Raw genomic sequence first — 16425 nt, forward strand, 5'->3', positions numbered from 1 at the left:
CATGTTGAGGCTTCATGTCTTGCATTTCTATATCGACTCCTAATGAGCTGCCTAAGGACCTATCCCCACTCCTTCACAAACTGCATAATACCTCTGAGAAATTGGAGCCCTGCTGGCCGGGCTGGCACGCAGTGCACGCGCGCGCGCGCATGGCGGAGTGCTTTCACTTCGAATGAGCACATTGCATGTTTCTCTAACGACTCTGCCTCGGACCATTTTAGCCCACATGACACATAATAGAGCGGAGCTCCGCTGTGCTTGCAAGCAGCAGGAAATCCTTGGATACATTTAACCCTTGCGCTCGAGCTGCTGCAACAGGGAAGCACTGCGCTCACCGCTGTCTGCGTGTGTTGTAATGTCTCACCACACTCAGAGCTGAAGCTGGCTCTGTCCGAAGAATGTTAGTTGTCCTCCCGTAACAAACCATTTCTCTTTACCCCACCTGTAAACACACCTCCCTCCTCGCCTCCTCCCATTCAGCTTTGATGGGTCCCAGCCACGATTTGTCAAATTCCTCCCCGGGTTGTGCACGTCCAGTGCCCGCCTCTCTCTCTCCCTTCAGAACATAGGGGGAAGAACTCCTTCATACCAACGTCGAGGGCGCAAACTGATCCTTTCTCTCTTAATGCAGCGTTAGACCTGTGTAGGCAACCAGATTGCTTCAGATGAACAGCATTTGCAGCAATGCTGGCAGTAAACATTGTAGCCCGTTTGGCTTGTTGCCTTCTAACAAGGTGCTGTCAGCTGGCTTCCGGAGAGCAGCATGACCTGCCTTTCTTAGTGCAAGCAAAGGACTTCATTTGTATCGAGGGAAAACGGTTCCACAGCACCGTTTCGCTACACTCCTGCAGCCGGGGGAATCAAATATCGAGCATTAGCAAAGCCTGTAGTTACACTGGAGTGTGGTGAGCAATCAACACTCACATAGTGGAAGTACAACATAGACACATGTAGAACCCTTTACAGTTTTGCTTTGTTTCACAGGATGTAAAATCCAGTAAAGTATGAAACTCTGTCAGTCAGCGAGTAAGTCTCTGGTGTCAGAAGCGCTAGAACCCTTCGATATCTGCGTCATGCCCTTCCCTCAATCCTTTTCTTAATTGAACTGTGCGTGTTTTTAAATAAGGTGCTGTGCGTCTCACCTATCCCCACTCCTTCACAAACTGCAAACTACCTCTGAGAAATTGGAGCCCTGCTGGGCTGGTGCGCAGTGCACGCGCACGCGCATGGCGGCATGCTTTCACTTTAAACTGCTTAAAGTGAAAGCACGCCGTGTTTGACAAGATGGCGGCGGACTGTCCACTGTCCTTACATGCACGCGCATCAGGTTTGGATAAATGGCGGGAGAGGTTATCTTTGTCTATCTCTATGCGTGCATAAAGGCTTTGGGAGAATTGATTCCAAAAGGTCCTCTCTGGCAAAAGCAGCGCATGCGCTGCTTTTGCCAGGCGAGACCTTAAAAGGTCCGAACATACTAGTGATCCTTAAAGCATAGTATGCTGTCACCACCACTCTATGTACTAAGCCCATTACAGGGGCAGTAGTCCTCTGTCACAAATAAGGGCATGCTTGATGTGCTGCTCCAGGTCGTAGAACAAGTCTAAGAGTTCTCATAGTCTGAGACAAGCCTATCCTTTGTGCACACACTTAAAAGTAGCATGACACCAGGCCCAACTTAAAAAGTCAAGGTATCCGATACAGACAGTCGGGAACTCAGGACAGGGGAACACACCTGTTTACCATGCATGGGACATTCCCATAGAGGATAATTATCCTTGACGTGAAACGTCTTCAGTTTCTTCAAGGACTGCTGAGTGCTTTTGATGTCAATTGGGATGCTATTCCAGATGGAGCATATCTGACTTCTGTAGTTTCCATCTTACTCTTGGTTTCTAGCCTGTTGATTTCCGGACTTCTAGTGCCGTTCGATCCACCGGACGAGTTAATTTCATGGTATAATAAGTCAATATTGTTGTTGATAGTCTTGTAGGATTAGGGTAGCTTAAAAGATGGTATGGGCTTGGATGGAGAGCCAGTGTAGTTCCTTCAGCATTGGGATGATGTGGTTGAATTTCTTAGTCTTAATGAGAGGTATCCTGGTATTTATGACTCCTTTCAGGGGATCCAGGGTAGTGTCTCAAAGGCTGTTGAGCAGTGTATTGCTTCCATGCTAGTGTGGTAGAAGCTGGTCTTGTGCTGTTGCTCTAAAATATGCTTTTTGGAGAAAGGGTATCACTTTCAATGTGTTTTTTAATGTGAGGTCTCTTGTCGAAGGTGAATTGAAGGGCTCGTGCAGTGCCTGTCAGCTGGGGGTGAAGTTATCTTAGTTTATGTCAAAGACCCAGGCTTGAATCAGAGTTTACTTGGATCTATTGGCGAACAAGAGAAATGTAGTCTTTATTGGCTGAGCTTCAAGTAGGTGACATTCACGTTGGGATTAGTTTAAGGCAGTTTTTGAATTCCTCTTTGGTATAAGAGAGTTTGAGTTAGAGCTGAGTGTCATCAGTGTATTGGTCGATTTTGAGCTTCCATGTGGTGAGTAAGCTTATGAGTGGGTTTAATGTAGAGGTTGATGCTGACGGCGGCGGGGGATCCTTGATATACTCTGCTAATGGCTGATCGTGTCTGGCACCTTGCAGTTGATGTTGGTTGGAGGAGAACCATCTCAGGGAAGTCAGAGAAGCCCATGTCTACTTCAAGGGTGTTGCTTGGAACTTGATGCTTGAACGTATCGAAGGCTAAGGAGAGTCCAGCAGGATTAGGAGGCAAGGGTCTATTTTATTATTAAAGAACATGGGCCCAGATGCATGAAGCTAAAAACCGCTCGCAAAGGGGTGGATTCTCAGAATCTGCCCCTTTGAGACAGTTTTTTTTGCATTTGGGATGCATCATCCCAAATGCAAAAATCGCAAATTGAGAATTCGCTAAATTGCGATTACTTGCATTTAAGGAATCTCAAATTGATTAAAGTGCAATTTTTCAAAGTTTCATGTAGTGCACACACATGCCCTAAGGGCATGTGTGTGTGCAACATATGTGCACAGATCAATTTCAGGGGTGCAACAGGATGTCCTTTGGATGTTGCAGAGTGAATCATGTGAGCTGAGATTAGCCCGAATTGCCTGATCAGGTCCTCCCTGAACTGGAACACAAACAACTCAGAGCCAGTTTTGCTCTACTTATGGGCTTGAATGTTCTCACGAAGAGCAGGGTCAAGACTGATTTGAATATGGCTGGGTCCAAACTGAGGTGAAATGGTGAGCAAAAGGATGATGGGTTGGGATGCTACCCGAGCGATTGCCAGTGGTTAGACAAATTGCAAGCATTCCTCCCATCACCTTTTGTAAGTTTCATGCACCGCCCTAAGTGGCATGGGTATGACCAGACATGGGTCCCATGGTCACTGTGTCACTGGAACTAGGCTGTGCCCATCTTATGAGCCCATAACTAGGTTGAAACTGTTCCTGGGTTGCTTGTGTTCTGGTTCCGGGAGGACCTGGCATGGCAGTTCAGGTGGACTTTTCCCATGACGAGCAGGGTCTAGACAGATTTGTATACGACTGGGCCCAAACTGAGGTTGCATGGTGAGCAAAAGAACGATGTGTTGGGATGTTACCCCGAGCAATTGCAAATAGTTAGACTAATTGCAAGCATTGCTCCCCTCACTTTTGTGTGTTTATGTTTCTCTTCGATGTTGACCTTTCTGTCATTCCATAATGACAATATTTGTTATTAGTGATGATGGAGGCCAAACGGTTTTGAGCAAGTATATTTTGATTTCTAGCCATAGAGGTTTCTGTTACCTGCAGGTAGGAGACCCAGATCCCCTTGCCTTAAGCAATCAGCAGTTTGATAGGTAAAGAGGTTCACCAGATATATACCACAAAGCTTTTTTTCTATTTAAACAATGAGGTTTTACATTTTTTTGTGGATCTAAAGACATGTGAAAATAGATACATTTATGGATTTGAAGAGATAATGTGAAAGGCAAGGTGAGTACCTAGGAGGTAGTTGTCCTTTGGCATAACTATAATCTTCACGGTTTCCATTCTTCTCCATCAAGACAAATATTTGGTTGCCCAGAAGTACATTAACCTTGGAAACTGAAACCTTTTCTTTATATCTGGCAGATTACTTCATATCACTGATACACCAAATGCTGATGTATTTCAGTTAAGGCGGTTGCCAGCAGAAACCTGTGGTCTCTAGTAGATCAATGTTAAATAGGGAGTTCAATGCATGTATCTTTGACTTTTCTTAGTTTAGAGCATAACCAGATCATTCTGCATAATTTTTCTTGATGTTCACCAGCTCTGAAATAGAGGTTTCAGCTTTGTCAATGAATATGAGAATGTCATCAGCATAACCTGCTCTTTTGTGGACTTGGTTTCAAACTGGATGCCTGTGATTATGTTTGGTCTCAGTGCTGTAGCAGTTGATTGGCTGCCTATTTACTTTGGTTCTTCAATGATGTAGCGGAGCACTGAGGTGTCGTTGCTACAGTACCTCAGTCTAAACAGTTCTGTCTGTGAAGGGTATGTGACAATATATGGGATGTTTTCCTCCTAGAATGTTGAGGTTTAGAAGGTTGGTTCTCTGGAGGCTATAGCCAGTTAACGGTTGACGACTCGAATGAGGCTATGGTTGCAATATCATTCCTATGGCCATCTCAAGAAATCTTTAGTACCTTAACTTTCTCATGCGAGTTCCTCTTAGTCCTCCTCTCGGTTTGGCGACGATGAAAGAAATGTCTAAGTGTGCTGCCATTTTCAACAGAATTCTAGCACACCCGCTGGATCCAGCAGTTTGAAACTTTGCATTTCAAGTCTTCTTCCAAAAAGAACAGAATTGTGCAGCACTAACTACGCAAGTTGTTGTGCCATCCATGCATACATTTTGGTAAGCAAAGTCCTCTGCAGCACGGCATAGATAGATTTCTTCTGCCCCATCTGAGACTCTACGCAACGTATTCCTCTTCCCACAGACATAGGACCAGGGCCGGTTCCATGGCGGTGTGACCGGTGCCACCGCACCGGGCACTGACTTCAGGCGAGGGTGTTGTGGTTTGCAAGTACATTATGGATTTAAAAGCCCCTGCTGCCGTGTCCTTGCCTCCAGCAATTGTCAGGCAACCTTAAAAATGTTAAGAACACTCTGGTGATTAATGTTCTTCCTGTAGAGAGATCCGGGGTTTTGTCTAGTGGAAGTTTTGACTCATCATAAGGTAGCGCAGAGGGCTAATATGCCTCCTGCAAAGAACGTGTACCATGCAGATCAAAAAGTGCATATAATGTAAACAAGTCAGTGGGTTACTACTTTTGTCAGAGAGATCCTTTTGTTACTTGCAATTTATAAGCTAAAATCCTCATATAGAACAGTGAGCTATTAACAGTCAACAGAGCTGCGTGCAAACTGCAAGGTGTAGATTAGACCGTTTTGATTGCTTCTCATTTTTCCTTATCCTAATGTTGCAAAAAAGGGTTAATTTGTGTAGAAATCAATGCTTATTATTAAAGAGAACTTCTAACCATGGTGTTACGTTTTAAATTCTCAGGTTGTGTTTCTCCAGACCAAACAGTCTTAAGCTATACTGCCTACCAGTATGGATGACATGTGACTCCTGCACCATGTAATCCTCTGGGTTACATTTCCTATACACTGATTTACACATGTATGGTTGATTGTCTCTGTGTAACATGTGTGTGATGTAAAGTGCTCTGCCATCGCACACTGGTATGAGTGTCACTTTAAAACTAAGTGCATCAGAGAGAGTGGTTATGGAGACTTGAGTGGCGCTGTTAAAGGTTGGTAGTGAGGGAATCATTGGCAGAGGTAGTCATCGGGGGCTCCAACAAACATTGTCGCATTGGGCGCCACCAGTGCTAAAGCCGGCCTTTTCTAGGACAACCTCTGGGTGGACTGGGATTTCTCAGCGACACACCCACAGCACCTTGCGCTTGCAACAGGTCTGCTCAGGGGCGGTCCTACTGTAGACTGTGTATGTTTCACAGGCCTGTAGAGCCGAACAGTAAGGAAAGAACAAATACCTAGGGGAATTTGCTGTGTCCGGTGTCCGAGCCGCTTTCCAATATTCAAGAGCCAATTCAGTTTCCATTATATTCTAAAGGAGAAATATGTTTCACAGTACATAGCAGACATTTTAAGGGACTTCATTGCACATAGCACACACTATGAACGTTATCATCAATCTATTAGCAATTTCTCGATCTTCAACTACATTTAAAGACTTGTACCATTAGTGGTATTTCCACCCTGCTTTCTAATGCGTATACTCCCAACCAGAACATTGTGGCTATCCACTTTTCACTAGTTGTGTCTTTCTACCTGGCAACTGCTTCCGTTTTCAATGAAGTGTTTTTATTACAACCAAAACGCAGTTTGGCCCTCCCAAAAATTCCTTGAAGCCAAAGAGAACCTCCAATTCTATGGAAGCGGTGGAAGGATGGAGTTCTAAGTTATCTAATGCGATTGATGTCAACCAAATGCCTGTGGAGCTCAGGGAATGCATTTTCCTTCATTTTCCATCTCCCCAACTCCAGGAAGTGTTTAGGACACTGCCAAAGCTGAAGCACCTGAGGAAGAGGAAGATAACAATGATTATGCTGTTGGCCTTCATTGGGATTGAGTGGAATTTTACTGTTCTCACACCACTCTTTTTAATTGGGATTCAAGAGCTGTATCTGCCTAGTTTCACTCCTCAGAGGAAGAGTGCTAGGTAATATAGCAGTGTTCGTTGTGAAGAGACCCACCATCTTACTAGGATGAAGGGGTGTGGTGGGGAATACAGACAGATATCATGTGATTACTGTCTCTTCACACTCTCCTTACTGATGCAGGCCCATTCCTCCCGCTTCACAGTTTCAGGGTTTTCCCTGGGTGCCATGCGTATTATTGATCAATATTGGAAGCCGGTATGTAGATGAGCGCGGGCTGTGTATCTTTTGTAACTGTCCTCTCACTAGTCTAACTAATCTCTTCCATTTCTTTTGCTTCTTCCGGTAGGACATGTCCCTTCCGGCCTGATCAGCCACCCCGACAGAGAGCATCTCGTTTACCCTTTGGGGTGTATGGTGATTATCCAGAACCTCAACACCAGCAAGCAGCACTTTCTCCAAGGGCACACCAACAATGTCTCCAGCGTTGCTGTCTCCAAGAGCGGGAGGTATGTCGCCTCCGGACAAGTCACATACATGGGCTTCAAGGTAGGTCACATACGCAGTAGGAGTTCTCTTCGTGACTATCAGCCTGATTCATGTACAGGCCGTTTTGCGTGGCCCTAATAGCGAATCATAGCGATTCGCTATTGAGGACACGCAAAACGGCATTCATGTAGGAATTGCTAATTAAATAGCGATTCCTACATGTTCTTTATTTGCGAGTAGCAATTTGCTACTCGCAAAAACTCCCCATTCATTCCTATGGGCCAAGAGGCCCATAGGAATGAATGGGGAGTATCCCTTATTTGCGAGTAGCAATTTGCTACTCGCAAATAAGATAGCGATTTTAAGGGTGCCAGGGGTGTCCAAAGGACGCCCTGTAGCACCCCTAAAATGCACATTTGAACAGGTGTTGCGCACACACATGTCCAAAGGACATGTGTGTGTGCAACATGCAACTTCGAAAAATGCTTTTAAAAGCATTTTTCTGAGTTTTTGCTATTTACCGACAGGTCTGACCTCTCGGTAAATAGCGGCCCCAAAAGTGCAAAATCGCTATTTTTTATTGTCATGAATAGCATTTGAGGAATCTCTAATAGAGATTCCTTAAATGCTATTCCTCGCATATTTGCTAATTCTTAAATAGCGATTTTTGCATTTGGGATCATGAATACCAAATGCAAAAATCGCACTCGCAAAGGGCCAGATTCTCAGAATCTGGCCCTTTTGCGAGCGCTATTGGCTACATGAATCAGGCTGCAAATGTCCTTGTGCCATTTTTTTTAAGAATTAAAGAATGAATGCTTTCCATATACTGGCACAACGCATTTCTGAATTGATATATGGGCATTTTCAACTGAAATCGCCAGGCAGCAAGGTATCATTTTTCAGTTTTTCTTCTCAGAGTTCTTAAGCAAAAAACACTTTTTTTTACTTCTGTGTTTGGGAGACGCACAGAGCCAGGATGCATGAACTGACACACGGATTTATGTGATGCCTGGGATTCATTCCGCTCAGTGGCACACAAGCATGCACATTCAGTGGTGACAGGCACTAGGCCATCCTCGCGGAATATGGGCCTTAGCAAGACATTATAAGCAGGCACAACGTCACCTCATTTGTATAATCACTTCATTAGAGGATTCACTCGTATGTGTACCAGAATGTTGAAAGTCCTTTCTGCACAAAATGGCGTTACCCAATGATCTCCATGCAGCCTGCCTGGTGAGGCACACACCAGGTGTCCACAGATCAATGCACAGAGCAGACTAAGGAAGATGGCGGCCTGAAAGGGACAACAACACCCCGTTCTCGTTCTTGCTTTGTGTTGGCATTGCTACTCCTGTTAAAAAAAAGGGTTCACATTGACACTGGCAGGTGTGCACTGTGATGTGAGCTCTGGGGGAGCTGGCAGTTGTGGTAGGAGATTGATGACACATGAAACAAGAGGGAGGCACTGGTCCTCTTTGGTTCAGAGTCTCCTGAAAAAGGACTGTGTTAGTTTGCATCAATGTTTTTAGGCTTCATGCAGGTAAACAAAAGCCAATGAGGCCCAGCCACCCAGCGGCCTTCATCTAATGGCAATTAGTCAAAATAGAAAAATAAAAAGAGTGCAAAAAGCACGCACCTTCTGTTTTCTAGTTTCGAGCGATACAGCAGAATTGGCCTCAGAGTGTAACTTTTGTGGCATCGTGTGCAGGGGTGTTTGAGCCCACAAGATGCGTGAATTTCTCTTCTCGGCACTTGAAGGCAACCACTGCTACGGCGTCCCACCTGAGGCTGAAAAGGCGCCTAGCTGGAACTAGAATTCAGAGAAATAAGAATGCCATGTGTTGTGATGGTATTCGACCTGGCGGATAAGGATAGTTTCTCACTTTCCAGCTGGATATTTACCATATGTGTTTGCACTGGGCTGGCTTCCATGGCTAACAGGCTAGCTGCCACGGGGAGGCTTCTGTTAAATATGATCTCAATGCAGTCTTTGTGCATCGAGTCTCACACCTTGCAGGGCACAAGGTACATTGTCTACAATAAGGGGCGTATACTGGCGGATCCGTGATGCAGTGAATGGCTCTGTAATCAAGGTCTCTTTGCAGTTGTTGACTTTCATTGATAAGAGGGGACACTGCTCATACATAATATAGCATACTTTGTAGTGGTACTGGGCTTAATAAACAAACATGTCCAACTGAGGCCTGTTAAAACGTGGCTTGCAATTTTTAGGATGGTCTGAGGATGTCACCTAATGGACAGAGCGGTGAACATCAAATCCGGGGAACCGTGTTTGAGTCTTGGCAGGGATGCTTGACATCCTGTGATTCTGGTCAAATCCCTTAGGGCCTAATTACAACTTTGGCAGTGTTGGAGCATGCCACCATGCCAGCGCCCACTCCAAGAACACCAAATCCATACACTGGGGATCAGATTATGACATTTTTAGCCTCTGGTAAGTGGTTCTTTGGTGGTCCCATGGCGATGCCTATGAAAAGGACACCTCAATGGGAGTGTCAAAGGTAGTTCCTGAACGGCATGGACCAGTGCAGTCCATGCCGTGCAGGAACTAGGTTGCATACACACAGGGGGGCACAACATGTGCCCCCCTGCATGCACCCTATGGCCCTGAGGCAACAGAGGGTCCTGTTACGCCCCCTTTGTTTCCTCGCCACCACAGTTTTCATGGTTGGCTCACCACCATGAAAGCCATGGCAGAGAGGAAACTCGTAATATGCTTGGTGGTGCTGCAGCGGCACCGCCATGCATATTGAGGCCTCAAGACCCCCCCAAAAACCTCCAGTGATCTCAGATCCCTGGTGGTGTTGCAGCGGTCCCATGGCAGTCCGCTGCCCAACTTGTAATAGTGCGGTCAGACCGCCCATGTACTGGTGCCCACTGTTAGAAAGGCGTCCCCGGGGGAGGCAGAAGATGTCTGACTGACCACCCCTAGGTCCACCTCTCCGTCGAGAAGTAGCCGAGCGGTACGGAGAGGCCTCCGGAAGGAGGGTCCTCTCCTAGGATCGTACAGCAGAGTAATCACAACACTACAGATGGACACCACACAAGAGGTCAAGTTCTTAAGCTTTTATAGCTAGTAAAAGGTTGCAGGTTTTTGGTAGTGTGTACAAGCAGATCGCGGGATCTGTAAAGTCTCGAAAAGGGGGGTAAGGTAGCGGGACAGTCTTACTCTGGGCGGAGGACGGGGTACCCTACGCACAGCTCTCAATCCTCGAGCCGGGGGGTTCCGAGAGTCCGAGCCGCGGCAGCGCCAGCAGGCTTGCAGGAGGGTTCAGCGAGGTAGGCCGCGGCAGCGCCAGCAGGCTCTCAGATGATTCAGCGAGGTAGGCCGCGGCAGCGCCAGCAGGCTCTCAAGATGGTTCAGCGAGGTAGGCCGCGGCAGCGCCAGCAGGCTCTCAAGATGGTTCAGCAAGGTAGGCCGCGGCAGCGCCAGCAGGCTCTCAGATGATTCAGCAAGGTAGGCCGCGGCAGCGCCAGCAGGCTCTCAGATGATTCAGCAAGGTAGGCCGCGGCAGCGCCAGCAGGCTCTCAGATGATTCAGCAAGGTAGGCCGCGGCAGCGCCAGCAGGCTCTCAGATGGTCGTCGGGTTACGGGGAGGATGAGTTCGTCTGGTGTCGGCTGTGACAGCGTCAGCAGGGCTTCCAGTCCAGGATACAACTGACGTCCTAATCCAGGGCTGGCCCAGATATAGGTCTGGAGGTCTTTGAAGTCCGGACCCTCGCGCCTGGGGGTCAGAGGGGCCGGGATGAGGGTGTCCAGACACCCAGCAGGGGGGTGGAGCCAGCGCCCAGGGAGGCCGGAGGGCGATCGATACCAGGCGTCCGGGGACGGCTGGAGGCCCATCGAAACTCCCCTTCCTCCGGGATCTGTCGAGTGGCCACTCGACCACCTGGGTGGATCTTGGTGCCCTGATGTCGGGGCTTCGCTGTGGCCTGGGCTGGGGCCGAGGCCACGTGGTTGTGACGTGGTGGGTCCAAGATGGAGTCGGGCACGGCCTCGTGCTGAGGTCGTGATGGGCCTACGCTGGGGTCAGGCCTGCGCTGGTGGACTGGGATGGTAGCCGGCCCTGTGGTGTTGGGGCGTGCAGGATCGGGCCGAAGGGGCCGCCCGAGGTCTGGTGGAGGGCGGATATCGTCCTGGGCCCGCCATGCGGGAGGGGTAGGACCACGCCATGAGGCCGGGTCCAACACGCGCCCCCCCCAGCTGAAGGCAGGGGAGAGTCACCCATCCTCTTGGGGGTTCTCCTCGCCGAGGCGGAAGGATCTGGACAGGCCGTCAGCATTGGCGTGGTCGTTGCCGGGGCGATGCTCCACGGTGAAGTCCATTCCCTGCAGGGAGATGGACCAGCGTAGCAGCTTCGGGTTTTCTCCCCGCATCTGCATCAACCAACGCAGGGGCTGGTGGTTGGTCTGGACCCGGAAGTGGGTGCCGAAGAGGTAGGGCCGGAGCTTCTTGAGGGCCCACACCACGGCGAAGGCTTCCCTCTCGATGGTGCTCCAGCGTTGCTCTCTCGCCAGCAGGCGTCGGCTGATGAAGGCCACAGGCTGGTCGATTCCTTCAGGGTTGACTTGGGACAGGACCGCCCCGATGCCGTGCTCCGAGGCGTCGGTCTGGACTACAAACTCTCTGCTGTAGTCGGGGGCCTGGAGCACAGGGGCGGTGCACATGGCAGTCTTTAGAGTCTCAAAGGCCGTTTGGCACGCAGGGGTCCAGTGCACCCTCTTTGGTAGCTTCTTGGAGGTCAGCTCGGTCAGGGGCCCCACAATGCTCCCGTAGTCTCTTATAAACCGCCGATAATATCCAGTGAGCCCCAGGAAGGCTCGGACAGCGGTCTGGGTGACCGGGGGCTCCCAGGCCCGGATGGCGTCTATCTTTGGTTGGAGGGGAGCCACGTGGCCGCTCCCCACTTGGTGTCCCAGATAGGTCACGGACCCTTGGCCTATCTGGCACTTACTGGCTTTGATGGTGAGTCCGGCCCGCCGAAGGGCCTTCAGGACCGTCCCGAGGTGGGTCAGGTGCTCACCCCAGTGAAGGCTGTATACAGCAATGTCATCGAGGTAGGCAGCGCTGTACTCTTCTAGTCCGGCCAGCACCTGGTTCACGAGTCTCTGGAAGGTTGCTGGGGCGTTCTTCATGCCGAAGGGCATCACTTTGAAGTGATAGTGGCCATCGGGGGTCGAGAAGGCTGATCGTTCTTGTGCACCCGGGGTGAGGCCGATCTGCCAATACCCTGCCGTGAGATCGAAGGTGCTGAGGAATTTGGCAGCTCCTAAGCGATCGATTAGTTCATCTGCCCTGGGGATAGGATGGGCGTCGGTCCTGGTGACTGCATTTAGTCCCCTGTAGTCAACACAAAACCGGAGCTCCGGAGCCGCTCCGGGGGCGGCGGTTTTAGGGACCAGGACAACGGGACTGGCCCAGGGACTGTTGGAGGGTTCGACTACCCCCAGAGCTAACATCTTGGCCACTTCTGTTTGGATGCAGGCCCGAACCCGGTCGGGTACTCGAAAAGCTCGGTGTTTCACAGGCAGGCTGTCTCCGGTGTCCACATCGTGGACACACCACCGGGTGACCCCCGGAGTGAGGGAAAACAGATCCGCAAACTGCCCCAGCAGCTTCCGGCAGTCTTGTTGCTGATCTGGGGTCAGGGTAGAGGAGAGCCGGACCCCTTCGAAGGAGCCGTCTTTCTCGGAGGTGCTGAGGAGGTCTGGTAGTGGGTCGGAGTCGTCTTCCGCTCCGTCATCGGCCGCCAGCAGCAGACTTAGTTCAGTGCGTGCAAAGTGTGGCTTTAGTCGGTTAGCGTGGAGAACCCGGAGGGGGTTCCGGGGGGATTCCATGTCCACTAAGTAGGTGACGGGGCTCTTGCGCTCTCCACCACCTTGAAGGGCCCCGTCCACTTGTCCTGGAGGGCACAAGGTTCGACCGGGGACATGACCCAGACCTGCTGGCCCGGCTCGAATTCGATGGACGAGGCGTTCTGGTCATACCAGCGTTTCATCTCCTCCTGACTAGCCTCCAGGTTTGCCTCGGCAAGTTCCCGGAACTTCCGAGTCTGATTGCGTAGGGTCAGGAGGTACCGGTAGACATCAGGTGGGGCATCTTGGACTGCCGTCTCCCAGCCTTCCTTGACCAGGCTGAGGGGGCCGCGGACCGGGTGCCCGTACAAGAGTTCGAAAGGGCTGAACCCCAGGGACTTCTGGGGTACCTCTCGGTAGGCGAACAGAAGGCAAGGCAGTAGGACATCCCATTTGCGCCGGAGGGGCTCTTCTAGGCCCTTGATCATCCCCTTCAGTGTCCTGTTGAATCGTTCGACTAGTCCATTTCCTTGGGGATGATACGGAGTGGTGAACTTGTACGCGACCCCGCACTGCTGCCAGAGGGATCGCATATGCTTCGAGATAAAGTTGGAGCCCCGATCACTCACGACTTCCCGGGGGAAGCCGACTCGGGAGAAGATGCTCATGAGGGCTTGGCCCACCACGGGGGCCGTGATGGTTCGGAGGGGGATGGCCTCGGGATAGCGGGTAGCATGATCCACCAGGACGAGGATGAAGCGGTGCCCCTGCGAGGTGCGAGGATCCAGGGGCCCTACGATGTCGATCCCCACTCGCTCGAAGAGGGTGGTGACCACGGGAAAAGGCTGGAGCGGGGCCTTCATCTTCCCCCCGCTCTTTCCGCTGGCTTGACAGGTCGGGCAGGTCCTGCAGTGGTTATGTACATCGTTCCGCATTTTCGGCCAGTAGAAATGGGTCACCAGGCGGCTGTAAGTTTTGTCCTGCCCCAGGTGCCCGGCGAGGGGCACATCATGTGCCAAGTTTAGGAGGAAGTCTCTGAATCGGAGGGGCACGACCAGCACCCGGCTGGTCCCTAGTTCGGCAATCTTCTGCTCACTGTAGAGAAGGTCGTTGTCCCAATAGACCCAGTGGGACCCCGCGGGGTCTCCCGCGGCTTGAGTAGCGGCCTGCTGTCGGACCCCCTCAAGGGAGGGGCAGGTTTTCTGCTCCTGCCGGAACTGTTCGCGAGTGGGGCCCCCTTCTTGGCGCCATTGAGCGAGTTCGGGGAGGTGTTGGAGCTCGGGGAGGTTTTCTTGGTCGGGCTCTTGGGAGCCGTGTTCCAGGCCAGGGTCCTCGGGGATGACGGGTGGCGGCGGTGCGGGCCACTCCGGCTCTTCAGTCGAAGCTTCCCCCGCTGGGGTGGAGGCTCGGGCAGACATGGAACGGGTGGTCGCGCAGACCCACTCGGGAAGGCCTAGCATCCCTAGGTGCTCTTTTCTTTCGACGCCTGCCCAGGGGGAACTTTCAAGGTCGTTCCCAAGGAGGCAGTCCACGGGGGCATCGTTGCGGACAGTCACTTTTAGCATGCCCGACACTCCCCCCCCACTCGAAGGGGATGCAGGCCATCTGGCACAAAGTCTCTGAGTTATCTGCGGACCGGACTGGGCACAGGACGTTAGGAAGGATCTGTTCGGGGGTCACCAAATGGCAGCGGACTGCTGTTACGCTGGCTCCAGTGTCACGGAGGGCTTCGGTTCGGCGTCCATTGATGGTGACCCACTGGCGGTACTTCTGGGTGTTGCCGGGGATCGGGCCTCGGGGGATCAGGTCGTGAGTCCCCAGGCAGGCTAAGGTCATGGCGGCGGGCTCCCACTCGGCCTGCTCGGGGCCGTTGTCCTCTTCCTCACTTCCTTCTTCATCCAGGGCCGCGGCCATTATCTGGCGGGCCGGGGGACCGGTGGTGCCGGGTCGCTGGTTCATCGGGCAGAGGGGGTCATTCGCGTAATGACCCTGTCGCTGGCATCTGTGGCACGTAACATTCGGGCGGGGCCCTGGTCTGGCTGGGGGGCCCCCTCTCTGGCCCAAGGGTGGCGACGTGGAGGCAGGGGATGACCCCTGGGGGGCGTCTCGTCCCCGGCTCTGGCCTACTCTGCCGCCTCGTGGTCGGTGGTTTCCCGGAGGTCCCCGGCCGGAGTCTTCTGTCGGACCCCAGGCGACTCGGGTGCTCGCCCATCTATCCGCCTCGACAGCGAGTTTTCGTGGCTCAGTCAGTTTGCTGTCGAGGAGGTGTTGCCGGAGTTCGACGAAGCAGTTATTGGATAGATGTTCCCACAGAAGGAGGTCGACCAACTGCTGGTAGGTGGTGACCTGACAGCCCCGAGTCCACCCCTCGAAGGCTCTGCTGTAATAGTTCACGTACTCCACCCACGTGGTACCGGGGATTTTTTTGCAGTCTCGGAATCGCTGCCGGTACATCTCGGGGGTGAGTCCGTAGCGAGTGAGGAGGGCGGTCTTCATGTGCTCGTACGAGGTCATCTCGGTATCAGGGAGCTCCAGCAGGGCGTCTCTCCCTTCGTTGATAAACTTCCCCCACAGGCCGGCGCCCCAGTCCTTGAGGGGTACTCGATGGGCGGTCATGGCGACCTCGTAGGCTTTGAACCACTGCTGGATGTCGTCGTTCTTATAGTACTCTTTGACGACATCCTTGGGTATATGTACCTTTGTGTCCACCGGGGGAGGTGAGGTCTTCCCCCCGGAGGGGTTATTCTCGTTGGCCTTGGCTTTAAATTCCATTTCTTTGAGGACGCGCTCGTGCTCGAGCATGAGTTTTTTCTCCTCGAGGTCTCTCTGTCTTCGCTTTTCTTCCAGGTCTCCTTCTAGCCGTAGCTGCTCGAGGGCTAATTTCCTTTCTGCCAGTTGGATCTCTCCTTCTTGTCTGAGTCGAGCGAGCTCCAACTCGTGGAGCCGGTTCTTCTCTCGTTCTCGGGACTCTTCGTGGGAGAGGCCCGTGTCTGGGTTTGCGGGTCTCCCTCCCGCTGGGTTCGTTGCAGCCTCCGGGCCTCGGTTCGGGCCCGGGTTATCTTCCCTCGGGGGTGGCGCCTCGCCGGCGTCCACCCAGGCCTGCAGGGCCGATTTAAAGTCTTCTTTGGTGCTTAAGCCAGTGGTAGCGATGCCTAGGTCTTTGCAGAATTGCTTTAGCTCCTTGTGACTGTAGTCTTCCATTTTCTCTTTCTGGAATTCTGTGCTCATGTTCGCAGTGAGTTCTTCTTGGTAGTGAGCGAATTACTCTCTGTACGATCTGCGTGGGCTCGGATCCCACCGCTGCCACCAATGTTAGAAAGGCGTCCCCGGGGGAGGCAGAAGATGTCTGACTGACCACCCCTAGGTCCACCTCTCCGTCGAGAAGTAGCCGAGCGGTACGGAGAGGCCTCCGGAAGGAGGGTCCTCTACTAGGATCGTA

General features: G+C 51.8%; 1 protein-coding gene across 1 annotated transcript in view; it reads left to right on the plus strand.

The window, feature by feature from the left end:
- The window catches only part of CFAP52 (cilia and flagella associated protein 52), a 201130-nt gene that overhangs the window by 32372 nt on the left and 152333 nt on the right, over positions 1-16425 (plus strand). Inside the window, exon 2 of the mRNA XM_078650854.1 lies at positions 7024-7223. Coding sequence (XP_078506980.1) covers positions 7024-7223 — 200 coding nt within the window. The remainder of the gene's footprint in view (positions 1-7023; positions 7224-16425) is intronic.

The sequence above is a fragment of the Lissotriton helveticus genome, chromosome 7 (assembly GCF_964261635.1).
Source record: "Lissotriton helveticus chromosome 7, aLisHel1.1, whole genome shotgun sequence".
In the NCBI taxonomy this organism is placed as follows: domain Eukaryota; kingdom Metazoa; phylum Chordata; class Amphibia; order Caudata; family Salamandridae; genus Lissotriton; species Lissotriton helveticus.